The following is a 24,070-nucleotide window of genomic DNA, read 5'->3' as shown; positions in this document are numbered from 1 at the left end:
CTATTTGAATAATTTTTGAAATTGTAATGAAAACTAGACAATTGATAGACCTATATGGTATATCTACCTTTTAGCTTTTGATCAAGGGAGGAATTTACATTACAGTGTTGAATGGGTTTATTCAGATGGGTAGCAAGGGTATAATTTAAGATAAGAAAGTAAAATTATATTAATTGTAGGTGATTATTCAGCAAGTACTCTAAAGAATTTATAGCTTAAAATACCTTGATTTGCAGATAGAGAAGATGTAATAAAATAGTTACTTTGTCACATGTCTGCATATTGTTATCAGTGTATTTGTTAAATAATTAGCCTCTGAATTAAATATTTTACATTTGATGAAATTTTAACTCACCTACCCAGACTTTCTTGGATAATATTTTAAATATTGATATGATTATAATATGCAGTGTTTTTGCTTTATGAGAAATTTTCATGTAACTTACAAATTTTAGCCTTTATTATGATTGAACTTTGTTACTTACTAAATCATTTACAACTAATTGCACTCCTTTACACACTCATTGATGTGTATCAACTTTTTTTTTTTTTTTTTTTTGAGATGGAGCCTGGCTCTGTCGCCAAGCCTGGAGTGCAGTGGTGTGATCTTGGCTCACTGCAACCTCCGCCTCCTAGGTTCAAGTGATTCTCCTGCCTCAGCCTCCCGAGTAGCTGGGATTACAGACGCCCACCACCATGCCCGGCTAATTTTTGTATTTTAGTAGAGACAGGGCTTCACCATGTTGACCAGGCTGGTCTTGAACTCCTGACCTCAGGTGATCTGCCCGCCTTGGCCTCCCAGTGTGCTGGGATTACAGGTGTGAGCCACTGTGCCTGGCTAATGTGTATCAACTTTTAATATATCTAGTTTTTTTAGGTAGATAAGCCTATTGAGTAAAAGCATTAGTTTAAAATTTTCAGCTTCAGAAACTGATTTTAGGGGCATGTGAGCTGATTTTAACTAGATGATTAAATGCACCTTTTAGTATATAAATATCTTGTCATCAGCTATAGTTTTATTCTTTTATAGCTTATTACTGACAAAATTCTCTAACCTTGTTGCTGAAGTAATCTCAACTCCAAATGTAAACTCTTGTTTTATGATTCCAATGTTACTTTAATCAGTGTTGCTGAAAAATTGGCTGTCCTATTTAATTATTTTGTAAGTAAAATGAAATGAAAATATTCTTCTTAAAGAAGTTTCTCTGTGACACCAGAGGCAAATTTCAGGTAAAAATTAGTTCCAATTATCGTATTTTCATTCTATTAAATGCCCTAAGTGATCTTCCTCTAGTCTTAAAACTTCTATTAACTGTTAGTATACTGCCCCCTCAGATTGCTTTAACAGTAGCAGTGTATTTTTCTAAGTTTTCAAATTAAGGTGATGAAAATGAAGTTTATCTCAAAGTCATTAGTGGAGACTTAAAATGTCTTTTTCTCCCCCTTTTTTTTTTTAAAAAAAAAAGAGAGACAAGGTTCTGCTCTGTCACCCAGGCTGGAGTACAGTGGCACCATCTTAGCTCACTGCTGGCTCAAACTCCTGGGCTCAAGAGATCCTCCCACCTTGGCCTCCTGTGTAGCTGGACTACAAGCACACTTGTCAACACACCTAGCTTGTCTGCCTGCTTTCCTTCCCTCTCTCCCCTTTCTCCCCTCTCTCCCTCTCTCCCCTCTCTCCCCTCTCTCTGTCCTCTCTCCTCTCTCCTCTCTCTCCTCTCTCTCCCTCCTCTCTCCTCTCTCTCCCTCCTCCTCTCTCTCCCTCCTCTCTCTCCCTCCTCTCTCCTCTCTCCTCTCTCCTCTTTCTCTTTCTCTTTTTCGGAGACGGAGTTTCATTGTGTTGCCCAGCCTGGTCTCGAACTCCTGGCCTCAAGCAATCCTCCTGCCTCGGCCTTCCAGAGTGCTGGGATTATAGACATAAGCCACTGCACCAAGCCTATCTAGTCTTCTAAATATGTGTGGATGAATAGATGGGGAAACTTTAGGTATTTTTTGAAATATTTTCATAGATTTAATAGTTCTGCCCTTAATTTTGAGGATAGCTACTTTAACAATAGGATTTGAATTAGAGAAGATTATATTTTAATGATAATTTTAAAGGCTTAATGAACTCACTTTCTATATTAATCTTTTAACAGATCACAGACCAGTGAGAGTTGGTTTATGTTGATCCATGGTCATAGCTTTTAATTATTAATAATAATATATGTCTATCCGTGTCTGATTTTAGAGATGAAAATATGTATATTGGAACTTAAAACTTGTAATGCTTCATCTGAAGTAGTTTATTCTATACTAATAATGGAGTCATTTTAGATAGCAAGGAAGGAAAATTTCTCTAAAGATGTTAAATGCTGATTAAGTTACAGGTGCTTTTTGATAACTTTAGGACTTGGGTCAAATTATCTTATACAGTTAGATATTTACTTTTAGTGGCTTTTCTCTTTAATGTTTTAAATTCTGTATATTCTGAGTTTGCTTAATATTAGATTTAAACTATTTTTCTTTCTTTTTAGGGGCTTCACAAAGGTCAGAGTTCACATTCGGCAGGTCCTAATGGTGAACGACCTATCTCTTCCACTGGGCCTTCCCAGCATCTCCAGGCAGCTGGCTCTGGTATTCAGAATCAGAATGGACATCCCACCCTGCCTAGCAATTCAGTAACACAGGGGGCTGCTCTCAATCACCTCTCCTCTCACACTGCTACCTCAGGTGGACAACAAGGCATTACCTTAACCAAAGAGAGCAAGCCTTCAGGAAACATATTGACGGTGCCTGAAACAAGCAGGCACACTGGAGAGACACCTAACAGCACTGCCAGTGTCGAGGGACTTCCTAATCATGTCCATCAGATGACGGCAGATGCTGTTTGCAGTCCTAGCCATGGAGATTCTAAGTCACCAGGTTTACTAAGTTCAGACAATCCTCAGCTCTCTGCCTTGTTGATGGGAAAAGCCAATAACAATGTGGGTACTGGAACCTGTGACAAAGTCAATAACATCCACCCAGCTGTTCATACAAAGACTGATAACTCTGTTGCCTCTTCACCATCTTCAGCCATTTCCACAGCAACACCTTCTCCAAAATCCACTGAGCAGACAACCACAAACAGTGTTACCAGCCTTAACAGCCCTCACAGTGGGCTACACACAATTAATGGAGAAGGGATGGAAGAATCTCAGAGCCCCATGAAAACAGATCTGCTTCTGGTTAACCACAAACCTAGTCCACAGATCATACCATCAATGTCTGTGTCCATATACCCCAGCTCAGCAGAAGTTCTGAAGGCATGCAGGTTAGTGTGGGAAAGTTCATCAAAGTGAAAATGTTTGACTACCGGCATGATCAGAATGCTGAAATTTGGACCTTTTAAGATATGGGAAGTAAGCAAAAGATGGTGTAGTCATTCATCTAAGAGTTTGACAGAAGCTCTGTTATGCTTAGATGTTGTAGTCAAATCAGATGTGAGAAGTATTCCTGTAAATTGCTTATTTTCAGTGGGTGTGTCTGATTGTGCTGTTACTGCCCTCTACCGGTTACTAGGTTGTCAGCTTCAGTGTGATTGACTTTGCTCTGGGGATTTAAACAAGAGAATGGGTTAAATCATATTTGGCCAAATACAGCAAGGCTGGAAAACCCCGTTGGTTTTTTTTTTATTATTTTGATCAGAGCCTAATAAATGTTAGACTAGGAATGGACCCCATCAATTATCAAGGCTAGTCTTTGCTTACAATTGAAAAAACTGGACCGTTTTATTTGAATCTAGAAGAGGTTATAAAGCAGGCAGCAGAGGAAGGAAGAGGTCAGGGGCAATGGGCAGTGGAGAGACATGACAGACTGTCAGCCATTCTGGAAGGAGCCAGACATATTCTGCTAGTCTAGGAAGGGCAGGGCCTCAGAAATTTACAAAGAAATGAACCTCCTCTGTCCCACAAAAGAAGAATCAAAGGATCAGGATCAGGCAGCATCATCTTTCTCTGATATTTGGAGGACATATAGATTCTTACTGCCCTTTTCATTGTATATGACACATATATAATTTTTCTCATTTACTTGTAATTGTCCTCTATAAGTGACTAAATCTTGAATGAAATTTAGTTAACATAACTTGAACAAACAAGAAATAATTCTGTAATATTTTCTGATACATTAAATTTTAAGTTTGAGCAGACATATAGTAGATTTTGAAAAGATTTTTGGTTGTAGATCGTCATGATATATAGAAAATAACCATTCTATAAATAGAAAATATAAACATTAGTTGTAGTTTGGCTACATTGACCATTTAATATAGCTTTTACATTTTAAAGTTCAAAACAATTCTTATTTATAGCCATATAAACCTCTTCCTGCAGTTGCTAGTGCTTACATGTCTTATTTATTGTTATGTAAAAGTGTGATTATCTTTTCTGTTGTTCAAATTATATTATTAGAAGGTATCCTGGGTCTACTGTTAAATATTTGTCACTGACAAATGATTGAGGTGAAATCAAATTTTATTTATATATAAGTTTGCTGCTTGGGAGGGATGTGGGCTAGGAGCAATGGAGTATGGGGAAGAAATTTCAATTAATTAATTTAAATTTATCACTTTAATTGTGACACTAGAACTTTACTGTAAATTACACTATAGTTATTTTTCTTTAAAGAGTGAGTGTTTAAAATACCTTTTGGTCTGTGTTTTCTTTTTTCTTTTTTTTTTTAAGACAGAGCTTCGCTCTTGTTGCCCAGGCTGGAGTACAATGGTGTGATTTCAACTTACCGCACGCTCTGCCTCCCGGGTTCAAGCGATTCTCCTGCCTCAAGCTTCCCAAGTAGCTGGGTGGGATTACAGGCATGCAGCACCACGCCTGGCTAATTTTGTATTTTTTAGTAGAGACAGGGTTTCTCCATGTTGGACAGGCTGGTCTCGAACTCCCGACCTCAAGTGTTCCACCCGCCTCTGCCTCCCAAAGTGCTGGGATTACGGGCGTGAGCCACTGTGCCCGGCTGGTCTTTATTTTCTATTAGTTTCTATTTCATTATTTCCTGTCAAATTTTAACTATTTAGCTGTTATTCTGACGTAGACTAGGGCAGAAATTACATCCTTTTTTTATATTTTATTTTTTTCTTTATTGGGTCCACATTGTTGGCAGCATTTTCCTTAGTGACCTACAATATGGTGATTACTGTAATTAATCTTAACTGTCATACAAGATTTTTTAAGGTCAGTAACTTAAAAGGACATTGGGTGATCTCTAAATGAAATTATTCTAAAGCATATAGTGAGGTTCTTGAGTTCCTAAAATTTGTTTCTTTAGAAATTTTTATATTATAGGTTTTTATATTAGTTTTTTTTTTTTTTTGAAGTTACGCTATCATTCACTTCAACTCTGGGCCTACAGAAAATAGGGAGTGTTCAGATTTAATGCTACACTTGGCTGTCCTTAGACAGTGCCTTGATTCACTGCCAGTTTGACTGTCTTCTACCTGCTCCTCACTCATCTGCTAGGGCCTCTGTCCTATTTCCTAGGTACTGCTGCTCTAACTGCTAGATCAGGGGCTTTCTCTCTCATCCACTCTCTGTAGACTCAGGACAGTTGCTAGAAAATGGGGAAGATTTAGAGGTCCAAAACTAACATCATGAACTGCATGGGACCTAAGGAGGAATATTGTCAGAAAGAGTTCCATAGAGCTATGTTCTGTTCCCCAAGTTACAAACTGTGTATAGTAGCAGTTTTCATAAGTTTGTATTAATAAAGCTTTATGCTATAGGTGTTGATTGTGTTTCTTAATGTATTAAAGATTATAATCTTCCATTTCATTTTCCAGGCATATATGAACATTTATTTCAGGGTATTTAAGTACATTTTTATAGTTTTATTTTCAGCTTTTAACTTGAATAGGCAATTTTGCCTTATTATGGAGACTTAATTTTTTATATATATATATATATATATATATATGTATATATATATATATAAAATCTTGTAAACAGCTAGATTCATCAAAACACTGTAGATCCCTGGGGTTACTTAGGTTATTCCAGTAAATCCAGGACTCAATTACTGAAGAGACAAAAAAGTGCTCTGATAAGTTGGAGATAAAAATCTTTTGAGGCATAGAGAAAAAGGTAAGAATGCAAATGATAGGTGTCATGTTGTTTGCCGTTTCTGTGTTCTCTTGATGGTGGCCTGTGCTGGGCAAGAGTCCAGAACTCAAGGGGAAAGTAACACAGGTACAAGAGACTTGACATATCTGGTCTAGGAGCTACCTAACAAAGGATAACTAAAGTGTAGATGGGTTTATCACAGACCACATTTTCACCATTTCTCTGCCTACCAAACGATGTGGGTAAACTTGAAAGTAAGTTTAAGCCAATATTTTAAATAATTGGGTAACAATTAATATCCCCCTACTCTGACTTTTCTCAGAGAGATTTCAAAAATGAGAGAAAAGGATTTAAGATGGGATAATCTCTAAATCCATTCCAAAACTTGCTTTATATATATATATGTGTGTTGTATATATATATACTTTAAGTTCTAGGGTACATGTGCACAATGTGCAGGCTCGTTACATAGGTATACATGTGCCATGCTGGCCAGCTGCACCCATCAACCTGTCATTTACATTAGATATTTCTCCCAATGCTATCCCTCCCCCCGCTCTCCACCCCACAACAGGCCCCGGTGTGTGATGTTCCCCACCCTGTGTCCACGTGTTCTCATTGTTCAGTTCCTAGCTATGAGTGAGAACATGCAGTATTTGGCTTTCCGTCCTTGTGATAATTTGCTCAGAATGATGGTTTCCAGCTTCATCCATGTCCCTGCAAAGGACATGAACTCATCCTTTTTTATGGCTGCATAGTATTCCATGGTGTATATGTGCCACATTTTCTTAATCCAGTCTATCATTGATGGACATTGGGTTGGTTCCAAGTCTTTGCTATTGTGAATAGTGCTGCAATAAACATTCGTGTGCATGTGTCTTTATAGTAGCGTGATTTATAATCCTTTGGGTATATACCCAGTAATGGGATCACTGGGTCAAATGGTATTTCTAGCTCTTGATCCTTGAGGAATCTCCGTACCGTCTTCCACAATGGTTGAGCTAGTTTACAGTCCCACCAACAGTGTAAAAGTGTTCCTATTTCTCCACATCCTCTCCAGCATCTGTTGTTTCCTACTTTTTAATGATCACCATTCTAACTGGCGTGAGATGGTATCTCATTGTAGTTTTGATTTGCATTTCTCTGATGACCTGTGATGATGAGCATTTTTTCGTGTGTCTTTTAGCTGCATAAATGTCTTCTTTTGAAAAGTGTCTGTTTATATCCTTTGCCCAGTTTTGGATGGGGTTGTTTTTTTCTTGTAAATTTGTTTGAGTTCTTTGTAGATTCTGGATATTAGCCCTTTGTCAGATGGGTAGATTGCAAAAATTTTCTCCCATTCTGTAGGTTGTCTGTTCACTCTGATGGTAGTTTCTTTTGCTGTGCAGAAGCTCTTTAGTTTAATTAGATCCCATTTGTCAATTTTGGCTTTTGTTGCCATTGCTTTTGGTGTTTTAGTCATGAAGTCTTTGCCCACGCCTATGTCCTGAATGGTATCGCCTAGGTTTTCTTCTAGGTTTTTATGGTTTTAGGTCTAACGTTTAAGTCTTTAATCCATCTTGAATTAATTTTTGTATAAGGTGTAAGGAAGGGATCCAGTTTCAGCTTTCTACATATGACTAGCCAGTTTTCCCAGCACCATTTATTAAATAGGGAATCGTTTCCCCATTTCTTGTTTTTGTCAGGTTTGTCAAAGATCAGATGGTTGTAGATGTGTGGTGTTATTTCTGAGGCCTCTGTTCTGTTCCATTGGTCTAGATCTCTCTTTTGGTACCAGTACCATGCTGTTTTGGTCCAAAATCTGCTTCTTTCTTCAACTCCTTTCTCCACTTTGGATTTTTATATGAAAGTGTTATTATTTGGCTTGAGATGTTCTAAACAGTGTTGGATATTTACATAGAAGATAAAGTCTATTCCTGTTATCCACAGCCCTGTCCTTTGCATTGGTGAATCTATTTTAAGTGGAAATAGCTTATATTTGCTATGCAGAGCACTATAGATACCATCAGTTCCTTCAGGGAAATTCCTATGTGTTTGAAAATTGACCTTTAATAGGCAGGTAGTCAGCATTTCAAACACAATAAGAAACTGCTAGGTATGACTTGTATGCACTATTGTATATCCTTTTATTTCCATATATGTAGTTAAAGTACTGGTTATTTTTTAATCTGATTCTTGTTTAGTTTATCCTAATGTTGCAGTGGTCAGTGGTATACCTTAAAAGGCCATTATAATACTTCTGCTTCTTTCATGTCTAAAATTGTAATTGCAACATTCAAGTGATTGAATTGTTATCAGCTCCCTTAGTCATGCCCTACCTTTTTGTTTTCTATTTTAAAATATTGGCAACAATATTTTCCATTGTTTTACTTTCTCGTTTGTCTCTTTTTTAATTGTTACAGAACTGTATAAATGACAGGGACAGAATTCTACTAATCTGTCAAACCTTGTTTTCTAGTCTCATCTCTCAATGTCCAGTATGTTGTAGAAGCTTAAATTTTGGTGCCACATTTAATTAGTTTGAGATGCTCTTTTATAGCACAGTTTTAATACATGGTTCATATATTTCAGTTTCTTCAAAATAGTAACCATTTACTCTACAGTAGTATATCCATCTCCTTTCCTAAAAGACAGAGTTTCTGTATTGTGTGTCATATTTTGCTTATATTCGATAGAGTGGCAGATACACAATTCAGCATGAAAACTGTTATTTATGTAGATACTGTAACTGTTTTATCTTGCATTGGTTTAATGATAATACTTGAATTGTTTCTTTCCCAGTCTCACCAAAAATTTTCTACATGTTAAAAGCAAAAATTTGATGGAGTTTATAAATTGCTACCAATTTTATACCCAAATCTAAAAGCTTAAGTGTATATCTGTCTTTAAATGTACAAGGCACATGTGCTTTGTGGAAAGAGATTGAAAACTAGTTTTGGACAGAAAATTTATTCAACCTTTAACCTTACTTGTTAGCTGAATGTAAAATTTCAGTTTAATGATATTTTCATATATTTTTATTTAAAAGTCAATTATTTTAAACGTAAATCATTCCTTTGAGACCTGCCATGAACTTTTTTGTTTTTACTTGGAGTTGTAGTTGAAAAAATTAAGAACGTAACACCCATGATGCTATTTAGTATAACATCTTAAAAGTCTATGGCAGTGAAAGTTTAAGCCCTAGTTTTCATTAGTATCAACCAAAACAGGCTAATTTGTAACATTTTGTTCAGTGTAGCAAGATAAGGAAAATTTTGTTTCAACTTGTTTTATTCTTTGTGATGAAAATAGCTAATTCCTTCTTAAGTAAAGTTAGAGTTTTTGACTTCCCAGAATAATTGAAAATTTCAAATTATTACTTGAAATTTAATATATTAAGAGTACTTAATATTTTAAGGCATTGATTGCTTTTGAACTTGTAATAATTCGGTGTGGTAAGTTAGTTAAACTGGAGTGGTTTGAAAGCTCTAAATTATTTCTTGTTGGTTTCCTAAGTTTGGTAGAAATGTTGGAAATATCTTTCTTGCTTGTACTAAAAGAATTATTGTTAGGGAGTAATTCTACCCTATCTTAAGAATTTATAATTTTAACAGAGTGATACCTTCATCAACCTAAATACCAGTAAGTAATAATTATATACAGTGTCAGAGGGTGGATAGCAGTTATATGCATTGTTTAAAAAGAAGTAGCATAATTTACTGTACAAGTTAGTAGATTGGCATCTTGCTGAATTTTATTAGTCAAGGAGTTGCACAGGAAATTTTTTTCTGATTTGAGAAAAAGGAAAAAATCTCAGGTTTGAGAGTTGTTACAAAGATATTCTGATTATAATTGCTAAGATGAGACATAGGAAAAGAGACATTCTGTTTTTTACTATTACCTAGAACTTTTTTGGTCAAGTTAATATTTTAACATTGATGGAAAAGAATGTGATGGTAGAGAGGAAATTGTAACCTCATGTTTGTTTGTTGTTTAGGTGAAAATAAATTGGAAAATTACAAGCAAAATAAGGAATATCATCAATAATTTATATGTTGTGATATCTTTTATTTTCCTTCAGTGGAGGATATATAGGAATCAAGTCTTTGCTGAAATTAATAATCGTTCTTAGTGTTTTTCCTGATGGATCCACATCCCACATCTCATGGACTTGTGCAAATGCCTAGTAATTTAATTAGGACTTAATTCAGGAATCTTTTTTTTTCTGTTTTCCAAATAAATGTACAACTGATTATCCCTTCTTTTTTTTTTTTTTTTTTTTATAGGAATCTAGGTAAAAATGGCTTATCTAACAGTAGCATTTTGTTGGATAAATGTCCACCTCCAAGACCACCATCTTCACCATACCCTCCCTTGCCAAAGGACAAGTTGAATCCACCTACACCTAGTATTTACGTGAGTCTGAATTGACTGACTAGAAATAAAACAGTGTTTGCAACTACCTGTCTTTCATAAAATCTTTAAATTTACATGGATGCCCTTTAGGAAACATTACAATTATTGGCAGCAGATTAAATATTTTGGGGGCGAGGGGGAAGATATATTCAAAAAGATTTTGTAATAGCATTTCTAAAAGCCTTCTCAGCTATTAACTGTGATGATATTAGAATCATGAGAAATATTTTTTTATTGCCCTAATTTTGAGCAGTGTTAGGAAAAAGCTACCAAAAATGTAACTTTTTTTAGTAAACTGAGTTTTAAATCTGCATTCTACTTAGTTATGTGGACCGTAACATTCATTCTGTTTTATACATCTACCCCCCAAAAAAGATGCTATCTTCAAAATAAGTGTTTGAGAACATAAGTGTGATAGTAGATATATGTCACTAAAAACTTAATAGGTAATTTAAAACATTTAAAACTAGATACTAGTTTTACTTTATAGAAATATAGGAATCTGATATAGGAAGTCATTAAGAGTTCAATCAAAGCAATTCCTATTTCTGTTTCTTCCAAATAGATCTTCCTACCCTATTTCCTTTCATTTTCCTGCTTCTATCCCAAATTAAAATTTTGTAAGTATAAAGTTAGGGTAGTATATGTATAATGATCTTGCATGTATAAAATGGTACTAGAGTTTGTTTTACAGATTTAACCCCCTTGCCCTCTAGAGGCCAAATATTATCATATTAATTCTTCCTCCAACCAGTTGTTGTTTATCCCTTACTATGTAAGGGAAGCACTGGGATAGACATGTAAAAAAAACTTGTAAAGTGAGCTCTGAGGAGAAAAAATAAAATGCAAAATTAAGTTTTTTATCTTTTATGGGTCCTCTTCAGTCTGCTTTCTTTGATAATATTTGTTTAGGCATGATTTTTTTTCTTTCCCTCTCTTTTATTGTGATTTTTTAAAAACACATAGCATAAAATTTACCATCTTATGCATTTCTGAGTGTGCAGTTCAGTACTGTTAAGCATATTCACATTGGTGTCCAGCCAATCTCCAGAACTTTCTCATCTTGACAAACTGAAACTACACACTGAACAACTACCCATTTCTCCCTCCTCCCAGCCCCTGGCAACTACGATTCTACCTTCTGTTTCTATAAATTTGACTATTCTAGATACCTCATGTAAGTGGAATCATACAATATTTGTCTTTTTGTGACTGGCTTATTTCACTTAACGTAATGTCCTCAAGATTCATCCATGTTGCAGCATGTGTCAAGATTGTCTTTTCATTTTAAGACTGAATAATATTTAAAACACTTTGATTTTGAAGTTTAATTTCAGTTTCATTTCTCCTACATATTTTTGTCATGATAAAATGGACAGGAGAAATGTATGTGGTTACTATCTGATTAAAACTAGAATCAAAAGTCACAGTGATAAGATACTGTCAAAGAGAAATATCACCCCATAAAATGCTTTATTTAAATTGTGAAAAATAATGAATATTAATTTGGAGCATAATATTTAAATAAAAGCTCTGTTTTCTTGAGATCTAACCACATATTTTAATTTTACAGTTGGAAAATAAACGTGATGCTTTCTTTCCTCCATTACATCAATTTTGTACAAATCCGAACAACCCTGTTACAGTAATACGTGGCCTTGCTGGAGCTCTTAAGTTAGGTAAGCCTTAAATAAAAAAAGGAAAAAGTTTGTCTGTTTCTTTTGCTATCTTTTAACTTTTCAAGCACTGGCAGAAACTTTGCTTTTTTTTCTTTTTTCTTTTCTTTTTTGTATTTTTATTTTAATTTTTTTTTAGTACTAAGAATGAGAGAGTGTGTGTGTATCACTTCTTTAATCCATGATGTGAATATATTGTTGGTGATACTGGTTACTGGCAATTTGGTGGAGGTTTTTAAATTTAGCTACTATTTTGGTCCGTTTACATAATTGTGATTTAGGTTAATAGAAAAAATTTGATTATAAAATGTATGTGAAATTTGATGCTACTAATAAATACTATAGCCCCATAAGTATTTCCTGGCATCTGCAGAAATTAAATAAGTGAAATTTCAGTCCTTTCACACTTAATTCTTTCTCAGATGGGATGACATAGCAGTTAGATTCAGGGCTTCAGCGTATGGTTCTGCAAACTTGGCACATAGCTCAGGTTGTGCAGAGGCCCTAGTTTTTTATGGGAACTGGATACAGTGCCATAAAATGCTTTACCTTCTTCCTTTAAAAAAAAAAAAGCACTTAAAATATTATTCCAAATATAATTTTCGTTTTTTAACTACATTTATGTATTCATGAAGACCTGGGACTTTTCTCTACTAAAACTTTGGTGGAAGCTAACAATGAACATATGGTAGAAGTGAGGACACAGTTGCAGCAGCCAGCAGATGAAAACTGGGATCCCACTGGAACAAAGAAAATCTGGCATTGTGAAAGTAATAGATCTCATACTACAATTGCTAAATATGCACAGTACCAGGCCTCCTCATTCCAGGAATCATTGAGAGTAAGTATTTGTATCCTAAAGATTATTTTAGGATTTTAAAGATGATTTTACTTTGGAGTTTTGAAAGGACACATTACTTTTATATGCATCTCATCATTTTATGTTACATAAAATACTTTGTAAGTGCTCTCCAGTTTTCTTGTATGTATGTATGTATGTACGTACGTACGTATGTGTGTATTTTGAGACGGAGTCTCCCTCTGTCGCCTAGGCTAGAGTGCAGTGGCATGATCTTGGCTCACTGCACCCTCTGCCTCCCAGGTTCAAGCGATTCTCCTGCCTCAGACTCCTGAGTAGCTGGGATTACAGGCACGTGCCACCACACCCAGCTAACTTTTTTGCATTTTTAGTAGAAACTGGGTTTCACCATGTTGGCCAGGCTGGTCTCAAACTCCTGACCTCAAGTGATCCGCCTACCTCGGCCTCCCAAAGTGCTGGGATTACAGGCGTGAGCCACCGCACCCACCCTCAGTTTGCTTTTAGTAAAATCTAAACAAACTGATGGATTCATGAAGTAAATAACATCATGGGGAAATAGAATTACTTCTAGTGAAATGTCTCCTTCATTTCTGGGATACTTTTTTTTAGAGCAGGGTTTCTTAACTTCAGTACTATTGACATTTTGAACTGGATAATTCTTTGTTGTGGGGGGACTGTCCTGCACCTTGCAGGGTATTTATTAGCATCTCTGGCTTCTAAAAAATATCTCCAGACATGTCAAATACCCCCTGAAGGGCACATTTACTCCTGGTTGAGAACCACTGATTTAGAGGATAAACTAAGTCTCAAGTTTATTTTATGCTTGTAAAATCCTGTTTGGTCTTCTCATTTTTTTCTTTAGTGCTATCTCATAGACAACTCCTGCAGGAAACATTAGTGTTCTTCTTACCAATCTTAGGCTGTAAGAGAAATCTGAAGGAGGAAATTAAAAAACAAAAATGTAAAAATAATCAGAGGATTATTATTATTATTAAAAGACCCATATAGCCCTTTCAGCACTGAAGCATTACAAAATCCTCTAGCACTATAATGAGAACTTTGTGAATTCTCCTACAAAGTGAACATAATACATCCAAACAAATGAGTTTATTAAACGTATTACTCAAATACTTGTCTGCACTAAGTTGTTTGTTCTTCAGATGTCCTACCACTGACAGTATGTGGCTGAAAGTCTTTAATTTGTGATTCATTAGATTTGCTTGTTGTCTTTGTTTAAAATTCTGCCAACTCATATTTTCAATCAAGATAGCATTTCTACCTGTAAATTGTATATTTGTCTTCCTTTCCCCCTGCCGCTCCCTATATACTACAAAGAAATTCATCTAATAAAAACTATCCTTTGACTTTACTGAGTTGCAGTGAATTCGTTGTCCATGTAAATCTGTAGTTCAGACTTTCAAGATACTTCAAGTACCTGGCAATATTATAGTCAGAATAGAATAGTAAGAAGGAGTCAAAGATCATCAAAGGAAAATTTGGAGGAGGAGTTGAAAAGCAAAGATAGTAAGAGGCAGTCTATTTAAATGGAGAGGGTTCCATAACCAAAGAAAGCATGGGGTTTTGTTGTTGTTTTTTTGAGACGGAGTTTCGCTCTTGTTGCCCAGGCTGGAGTGCAACGGCGTGATCTCGGCTCACTGCAACCTCTGCCTCCCAGGTTCAAGCAATTTTGCCTCAGCCTCCTGAGTAGCTGGGATTACAGGCATGTGCCACCACACCCAGCTAATTTTGTATTTGTAGTAGAGACGGGGTTTCTCCATGTTGGTCAGGGTGGTCTGGAACTCCCAACCTCAGGTGATCTGCCCATCTCAGCTTCCCAAAGTGCTGGGATTATAGGCATGAGCCACCGTGCCCGGCCAGCATGGGTTTTTTAGTATGCTTTAAGACATGGACCATTACATGTGAAAAGTTTGACAGATGTTCAGACACTACACATTTAAAGGAATGGAAGCCAAAGGTCAGAAGTATTGCTAACTCAGAAATCATAAAACAGTGTTAACCGATATGTCTGTGACTCAAGAGTTGTAAATAAAAGTAATATTTGCATTGAAAAATACCTATATGTATCCAGCAATGTTGTAAACATTTTGTCATTTGTGTATAATTCATTGTGGAATAAATATCCCCTGGAAGAACTTTTCCTTTGTTCATAATCAAGAATAAGAAGTATCTTACCTTCCACTATTACACATATATAGCTATGTACACATACATACACCTCTGCTAGCTTACATCATTTATAATCAAGATTGGGATGCCCTGGGCCTTTCAGCTTTCCTCAAGTTTTCTCTCCTCTTGAAAATGGGGCAGGTATGAGAATCTGTAGTATAACTCTGTGGCTAGTGGAGGAAGTTGGATACCATGCTGGTGAGATTCGACTTTTCTTGGGTATTTATTTATTTTTTATTTTTTATTTTTTTCAGACAGAGTCTCACTCTGTCGCCCAGGCTGGAGTGCAGTGGCGTGATCTCAGCTCACTGCAACCTCCACCTCCCGGGTTCACGCCATTCTCCTGCCTCAGCCTCCCGAGAAGCTGGGACCACAGGCGCCTGCCACCACGCCTGGCTAATTTTTTTGTATTTTTAGTAGAGACAGGGTTTCACTGTGTCAGCCAGGATGGTCTCGATCTGCTGACCTCGTGATCCCCCCGCCTCGGCCTCCCAAAGTGCTGGGATTACAGGCGTGAGCCACTGTGCCTGGCTTTCTTGGGTATTTATTTATTTAATGTGGTGTTTGAAGAGATTTTCATATGTAAGAGGCCTATAGAAACTTAGTTTCAAGGCCAGGCATGGTGGTTCACGCCTGTAATCCCAGCACTTTGGGAGGCTGAGGCCGGTAGACAGCTTGAGCACAGGAGACTAGCCTGGGCAACATGGCAAAACCCCGTCTCTACCAAAAATACAAAAATCAGCTGGGCGTGGTCATGCGCACCTATAGTCCCAGCTACTGAGGAGGCAGAAGCAGGAGAATCGTTTGAGCCCAGGAGGCGGAGGTTGTAGTGTGCCGGGATTGCACCACTGCACTCCAGCCTGGTCAACAGGAGTCAAACCTTGTCTCAAAAAATTAAAAACATGAAACTTAGTTTCAAAACACAAATAATACTATTCAATCTAGATATGAACTTGTTTTCAGTTGTATGGTGGAAAGGATTGCCAGTTATAGAACACTAAGCTAGACTGCTTTTTGCTTAATCTATAGGAAGAAAATGAAAAAAGAAGTCATCATAAAGACCACTCAGATAGTGAATCTACATCATCAGATAAGTAAGTCATTTTTAATGTCCACTTAGTATTAATTTTTAAAAGGCATGTTTCTAATACTGTGTCTCTTTTTTAAGTTCTGGGAGGAGGAGAAAAGGACCCTTTAAAACCATAAAGTTTGGGACCAATATTGACCTATCTGATGACAAAAAGTAAGTCCTTGTAGTAATATTTCTGTGAACTGATGGAAAGAGTTATCCTGTGCTAGATTGGGAATTCTCTACAATTTCCTCTTCTGTTTCATTTATTGTCATTTTTTTTAAGTTGACATGAATTTGAGCTAAACTTTTTTTGCTACATTTTACAATTAAAATTTAAAAATTTTTTTTCAAAAATACAGATGGGGTCTCACTGTGTTGCCCAGGCTTGTCTTGAACTCCTGGGCTCAAGGGATCCTCCCACCTCAGCCTTCCAAAGTGTTGGGGTTACAGTCGTGAGCCACTGCACCCTGCCAAATTTTTTTTTTTACTTAAAACTTTTCTACAGTTTTTCATCAAGACTCTGACTATATGCTAATTACATAATCACAAATTATATTTTTAATTATATGAAATAGTTACATGAAAATGTATTTATAAAATATAATTGTACAACTATTAAAATAGTCAGTTTTTTTTTCTTTTATTGGTGAATAATTTTTATGCCTATTTTTCTTGGGAAGTTTTCTTTGGAAAAACTTTAAGAATTTAAGCATTTTCTTATGGAAAAGTAAAATATTTATAGACTTAATTGTTTTTTTCTGATTGGAACACAAGGGTTTTGAAGAAATGGTAAGCTTCCACAGATATTTGTAGCAGAGTTTCACTTTTGATGTGTTATTTTATTGCAGGTGGAAGTTGCAGCTACATGAGCTGACTAAACTTCCTGCTTTTGTGCGTGTCGTATCAGCAGGAAATCTTCTAAGCCATGTTGGTCATACCATATTGGGCATGAACACAGTTCAACTATACATGAAAGTTCCAGGGAGCAGAACACCAGGTAATTTGTATGAACTAACATTATCTTGTTAAAATGGAAAACAAAATCAAAATATGAAACATGGAAAGACAGCCAGAATCTTGTCATTTATAATGAATAAAACTGAAAGAGTTGTTCCTGTTATAATATTAGACTTTTTAACTGAGCTCAGATTAAGATTTTTCCCCTTTTCATTATCTTTTTTTAGTGTAATAGCCCAGAAACATTATAACAATTTAATCTGGAAAGGGGTCATTGGAGCACCACTGGGAAATAAGTTCTTTTGGCCTGAAGACTCTGTTTGTCAATCCCATCTGTTGCAGAGAGTGATGGGGTGCAATGTTTTTGAATTTTTCTTTTAACCCAAGTAACAATAAAAAGTATGTTTTATATGTAACCGAATGCACATGTATGTATACAGCAGCAGTTTTATCGAACAATACGTTTTCCAATCTATTCTATTCTGTTTCATTTCAAAAATAAAGTGTAGGTTGCAGTTTTCTAAGTGGATCACAACTCGCAGTTTTCTAAGTGGATCATAACTCACAGTTTTAAAAAAACTTCATGATGTGGAGACATTACTAGACTCATTCTAACAACTAGTCTAGATTTTGCCACTAATTAGGCTTGTCACTTTTGGCAAGTTACATTTCTTCTTTAGGTCTTTTCATTTGTAAAGTGAATTACATTGTTTTTAGACTTAAATTTTCCATCCAGTACTGAAGTACCATCTTCTTTGTGCTCTTTTGCATTGACATGAAATTTCACAGGGTGATATTCAAAATATTTAACAATTGCCACAATCCCAGCACTGATCAATTAGAAGAGATACTGTTGATAACCAGTTCAGCTGTACCAATGTACTGTGGGCTGCAGCTCTCCCTCAGGTGCTTCTCTTTGCTGCTTGATGCAGCCATGGTTTGAAAACCAGACTGCTTCCTTCTTTGTTCACATTCTTACTGAGTCATGCTTAAGAATTTTTTCAAAAAATGGCTATGCTTGCTTCTGGGTAAAATGGGTCAGTGGTTCCCCATCCTGGCTGCTGATTTGATTCTCTTGTCCTTTTTTCTTTTTTTTTTTTTAAGAGATGGGGTCTTGCTATGTCACTCAGGCTGGAGTGCAGTGATGTGATCATAGCTCACTGTAACCTCTCCTGGACTCAAGCAATTCTCCTGCCTCAACCTCCCAAGTAGCTAGGACTACAAGTACATGCCACCATGCCTGGCTAATTGTTTTGAGGTTCACATAATGACTTCAAGTTATTCTTCCCTCTGGACCTCCCAAAGTGCTGGGATTATAGGCTTGAGCCAGCACAACTGGTAGCTTTTTAAAAGTATGTAATTAATCTCTAGGATTCAGATCCAGGCATGAGGGTAGGTGGGTGGGTTGGTTGGTTTTTAACTGAGGTCCCCAGAGGATTCTAATATACAGCCAGGATTAGAACTATTGGTTATAATTGTTATCCTCAGACCATTAGAAGCCCAATTCTGTGATATTTTATCCATAGTCAGGTAAAGTGCAAAGAGTTCTAGAATAAATGATAGAAGAACTATGTTCTGCTCTATACTCTGTCATTGGACACTGATATAAATGTTGGGCAAAAAACGTTATTTTGAGTACCTTGTTATGGGGTAAACACTGTTCCTGGAGATTAGTTCATAAGGAAAAAAATGGTAATGATATCTATAATAGCTAATATTTATTGCTTACTGTGTACAGATGGTCCCTGAGTTGAAATGGTTCAACTTACCACTTTTGGACTTTATGGTGGGTTTATCAGAGTATTAAATGCATTTTCAACTTAAGATATTTTTCAACTTACTATGGGTTTATCAGGATGTAGTCTCATCTGTAAGTTAAAGAGCATCTGTATTAAGCACTGTTACATGCATTCATTAGTTTATCTATCTTCAAAACAGCCCAACAATTTATAGAGATTATTATTATCTGTTCTTACATATAGGGAAACTGACTCAGAATGGTTTACCAACTTGCCCAGGTTCAATTAATGACTAAGCCAAGGAGCCTGGCTCCAGAGCCTAATCTCTTAACCATGATTATACTGCCTATCATAGAAGCTCTTACTGAGTATGTTAGGAGTTGACACAAAAATGCTACAGTGATGAAGAGCTAAATACTACTAGAGTGTTCTCTGTTGAGCATTTGTAAGGTTTTGTTTCCAAAGACCCATTTTTCTATAAAATTATAGTGTGATGATTAATTTTTTTCTGTATAAGTACCGTGTGCTAACCGATTGCGCCACTGGAACTCCAATTTTTTTTCTTTTCACATTTCAGGTCATCAGGAAAATAACAACTTCTGTTCAGTTAACATAAATATTGGCCCAGGTGACTGTGAATGGTTTGTTGTTCCTGAAGGTTACTGGGGTGTTCTGAATGACTTCTGTGAAAAGTAGGTTTCCAAAGTAAATTTTCTTAAAACATATATTAGAAAGCAGTAATTGTAAAGGACAACTTACCAAGCTGGATATCCTAATGGATACATTGCCAGTATTCACTTACCATTCAGCGAAGAATTCATTTTAAATTATTTGATTCCAAACCTCATATTTTGTGTTATTGGAAATACTTTAAGAAAGATGCCATAAAACAACTTCATGCAATAGTAGTACCCATGAATTAAGATAGAAAAGTTGAGTTATTTAATTTTTAAAATGATGCATACTTGTTCATTTGAAATGTGTGTATTCCAAGAAAAATTGTTTTGTTATAAATGGTTTTAGGAAGTAGAAGGAATTCTTTATTGAGCACCTGTATAGGCTGTGAATAACTCAAGCTTGACCATAATACCTTTTGCCATATAATGATATAAATTCTTTTTAAACTGACAACTTTTTCTGTGAAGAAATTGTATAGAATGTATTATTTATTTTTAAATAGAGATGGGGTTTCACCATGTTGCCTAGGCTGCTCTTGAACTCCTGAGCTCAGGCGATCCACCTGCCTGGGCCTCCTACAGTGCTGGATTACAGGCGTGATTCACCACATCCAGCCCAGATTTTGTTTTCTCTAGTTGAAAGAACTTGGATAGTTCCTTTCCTTAAGATCCCAGAAATAGCTTTTATTTATTTCTGTGTCGTGTGTTAAAAAGTACTTTGGAATTTTTTTTTTTAGTTGGTTTCAGTTTGATCATTTGTCTAGATAGAACCTTATTCTCTTCTTTTCTAGAAAGTACTTTATTATATAAGGACCTGATATTTTCATTTAGTAATAACATTAGAAAATTAGTATAGGATGAAAATATACATTATATACACATTTGGTGTTATGCCCCCACCCCAATTAAAGGGGGAAGAAACCCACAGAAAACATTTACATGAGATTACTTTGAAAACTAATTATACACATATTCCACATACTACTTTATTTTTATTTTTTCCTTTTTTGAGACAGAGTCTTGCTCTGTTGCCCAGGCTGTAGTGCAATGGCACAATCTCAGCTTACTGCAGCCTCTGCCTCCCAGGTTCAAGCAATTCTCCTGCCTCAGCCTCCTGAGTAGCTGGGATTACAGGGGTGTGCCACCATGCCCTGCTAATTTGTGTATTTTTAGTAGAAACAGGGTTTCACCATGTTGGCCACACTGGTCTGGAACTCCTGACCTCGTGATCCACCCACCTTGGCTTCCCAAAGTGCTGGGATTACAGGCGTGAGCCACCACGCCCAGCCCCATACTAACTTCTAATTTCTTACTTTGGTTTAAGAATGTTTGCTGTAAGTATTTGGATTTAGTAAGAAGTGCATCGTAGTTGAAAAACAAAAAAAATATTAATCCACAGTTTCCTTATATAAAAGCAAGAGATAATTACCTTATGTTGTCTTCTCTATTCATATATTGGTTTCCTTCAGTGTAAGAAAGCCAAAGATATGGAGTTTTAAAGCTTCTAATGTGCTGATGAAATAACCCGATCTACTTTAATCTGTACTTTTTTTATGGACCAGTAGCAGCAGAGAAAGAACATTGTTATATGGGAAATCTCCATTGTGCTATAGAAAGATTTTTATTTCTTAAACTTTGAGTTAATACTATATTGTTGCAGCTATAGTACAGGAATCCTTGTTCATTGTTTCTGAGTAGGGACTGGCTGTTTTTAGGGTGTAGTTTTGTTTCCTATCTAAATGGAGAGGTGTCTTGGGAAAAAAGATAATTAGAATAAGGAGATGATGTCCAAAAAGCTTGAGCTTAGGGATAATAAAAATATCAAGTTAGAAGGAAGGGTTAGGTAAATTTAATAACTCAGTTGTGAAAGTAGTACTTGCTTCTTCAGCATTTCACTGTAATTTTGTTTCACATAAAGATTGCTGCTTTTGATAGTGACTTTATACTGTATCTGTAGTTTATTTCATGGCTTTAAATAATACCTGTCTTGAAATAACCATTATTTTGAATATATGATTAAAACGATGCATGCTTTTTGGTAAGTTTGATTTTTTTTGGGGGGGGGTGTCTGTTTGGGATTACTTGCTTGCTTTTGGATAAAAAGTTTTCTCTAATTTTGTAATGGCAATACATGGGTGAAATAAGGCTAGGATTTGTGTTTATAGCCATTTTTTGCTTTATAGGCAACTTTTTCTGGACTGTATCTACTTGGCCTTGTCACACACAATAAGCCAATCCTTATCCCTTTGCAGTTAGGCTACCATTTGTACTCTAGTCTAAACTTTCAAGAGTAGCCTTGCATTTTTCAAGAGAGAAAAAGAGAGACTAAGGTTCTTTCTAGATCATAGTTTGGCAATTTCTTTTCCATAAAGGGCCGGATAATAAATATTTTCACCTTTCCTGGTCATACGCTGTCTGTCACAACTGTGTCATTGTAGCACAGACACAGAGATAGTACGTAAGTGAATGGACATAGCTGTATTCTAATAAGTTTTTTTTACAGAAACAGGCAGTGGGCTGAATTTGGCCCATGGGCCATAGTTTGCCAACCCTTGATCTAGATAAAAATTAAATTTAAACCAGTAAAAACAATTGTAAAGTATACTTTATCATGTGCTATAGCACAAGACAAATAAAGTAAGATTATTTCTTAGATCTTAAGGAAAGGAACATTTTTACTGTGTAAGTTCTTCATTCCCCAAAATATGAAATTTGAAGTAGTTAATTCAATTTTATAAAGTTCTTTTATGGGAAAGGTTGCTATGTTGTTTAAAAAGTACTTCATATCATGATGGAGAGTAAGAAGCCAGATATTAAAATAAAAGCTTAATAATATCTAAGGAATGTTTCCAAAGTATATCGGTAGTAGTGGTCATGATTATTTGTGCATGTGCATGATTGTTTGTTTTTGCTGAAGTTGTTTTGAACTGCATAGTTTTAATCAGCTAATCATCAAACTATATGGAGTCTGACATCCAGTCTCCTTTTCCTCAGAAATTAAGGGAAGTTCCTGGTACTTGTATTGCCACCATGTTCCTGTTTATGGATTTAAATGACTTGATGTCAACTCCACCTTCCATTTACCTTTTAGGGATTTCTAGGTGCTCCAGGGAGAAAAGGCTTCAGTCAAAAATAGTCTTTGTTGAAATGAAATTAAAAGTTAATTTATGTGTTACTTGAAAGTAGCTTTGGATTTCATTTGGATCTTTGAAAAATCAATTTAAGATGGTAATACTGGACCAGTCCACTTACTACAGGTATTATAATTCCTGTAATCCCAGCACTTTGGGAGGCCAAAGCAGGCGGATCTCCTGAGGTCAGGAGTTCGAGACCAGCTTGGCCAACCTGGTGAAACCTCATCTCTACTGAAAATACAAAATTAGCCAGGCGTGGTGGCAGGCGCCTGTAATCCCAGTTACTCCGGAGGCTGAGGCAGGAGGATTGCTTGAGCCTGGGAGGCGGAGGTTGCAGTGAGCCTAGATGGAGCCACTGCACTGCCGCCCAGGCAACAGAGCAAGACTTTGTCTCAAAAAAAAAAAAAGATAGCACTGATCTTTAGTAACTTAATACTCAACCATAATTACACACTCTTTATATACATACAGCAGATCTTTTTGCACAAGCAATTACTTTTCAATAAAATGAACAAGTGTTTATTAAAAAAAATTGTGACATTTTCTTCCAGTCTTATTAGGGGCTTCTTAATGTAGTTGATCCATTTGCATTATTTTTTTCTTATTTCAGAAATAATTTGAATTTCCTAATGGGTTCTTGGTGGCCCAACCTTGAAGATCTTTATGAAGCAAATGTTCCAGTGTATAGGTTTATTCAGCGACCTGGAGATTTGGTCTGGATAAATGCAGGCACTGTTCATTGGGTTCAGGCTATTGGCTGGTGCAACAACATTGCTTGGAATGTTGGTCCACTTACAGGTATTATAAAGAATATGCTTAAAAAAAGTTAAATTAAGGATTATATCCAATAGGTGTGTTCCTTTTTTCTTGAAATATAACTCACTAAAAGTTGTAAGAAGAATGTCTCCTTGCATAGAATTGTAATTCGTAGTACAACAAATTAAATTCAAGTTAACATAGAAATCTAAGAGCATAGATATTAGCAAATAACAAGTTTATGGCTTTAATGTACATGAAGGATATAATAATAATTTTTATAGTGCTTGGTTTTATTTTAAAAACCCTTATGAGAGAAAACAAAATAGAAAAATTATTCTTTCACATTTTAAAAAATCTAATATTTCATATGAATAGCTCTGTAATGTCAAAATCTGTTTGAATTATGCCTGCCTTCAGGCAATAGTCACTTAAGGTTAAGAATGTGGAGTTTAGAGCCAAAAAGACCTGGATTAGGACCAGGATCTGGCTCTTATAACTTTGGGCAAGTTATTTAACCTCTCTGGTCCTCGATTTCTTCATCTGTATAATGGAAGTAATGAAATTA

General features: G+C 35.9%; 1 protein-coding gene across 12 annotated transcripts in view; it reads left to right on the top strand.

Annotated features, from left to right (window-relative positions):
- KDM6A (lysine demethylase 6A) overlaps positions 1–24,070 on the top strand; it is a 238,229-nt gene that overhangs the window by 192,661 nt on the left and 21,498 nt on the right. For all 12 annotated transcript variants that reach the window (XR_004028808.1, XM_012499008.2, XM_004092433.3 and 9 more), the window contains 9 exons: positions 2,514–3,292; positions 10,355–10,484; positions 12,058–12,163; positions 12,796–13,001; positions 16,197–16,261; positions 16,336–16,410; positions 17,088–17,236; positions 19,513–19,627; positions 23,357–23,544. Coding sequence is in view for 11 of the 12 variants with exons in the window: in XM_012499008.2 (XP_012354462.1) it covers positions 2,514–3,292; positions 10,355–10,484; positions 12,058–12,163; positions 12,796–13,001; positions 16,197–16,261; positions 16,336–16,410; positions 17,088–17,236; positions 19,513–19,627; positions 23,357–23,544 (1,813 nt within the window). In the remaining variant the exon portion in view is untranslated. The remainder of the gene's footprint in view (positions 1–2,513; positions 3,293–10,354; positions 10,485–12,057; positions 12,164–12,795; positions 13,002–16,196; positions 16,262–16,335; positions 16,411–17,087; positions 17,237–19,512; positions 19,628–23,356; positions 23,545–24,070) is intronic.

Source organism: Nomascus leucogenys, chromosome X, assembly GCF_006542625.1.
Source record: "Nomascus leucogenys isolate Asia chromosome X, Asia_NLE_v1, whole genome shotgun sequence".
Taxonomy (NCBI): Eukaryota; Metazoa; Chordata; class Mammalia; order Primates; family Hylobatidae; genus Nomascus; species Nomascus leucogenys.
Note: the sequence above shows the minus strand (reverse complement) of the source record. Positions and strands in the feature narration are given on the sequence as shown.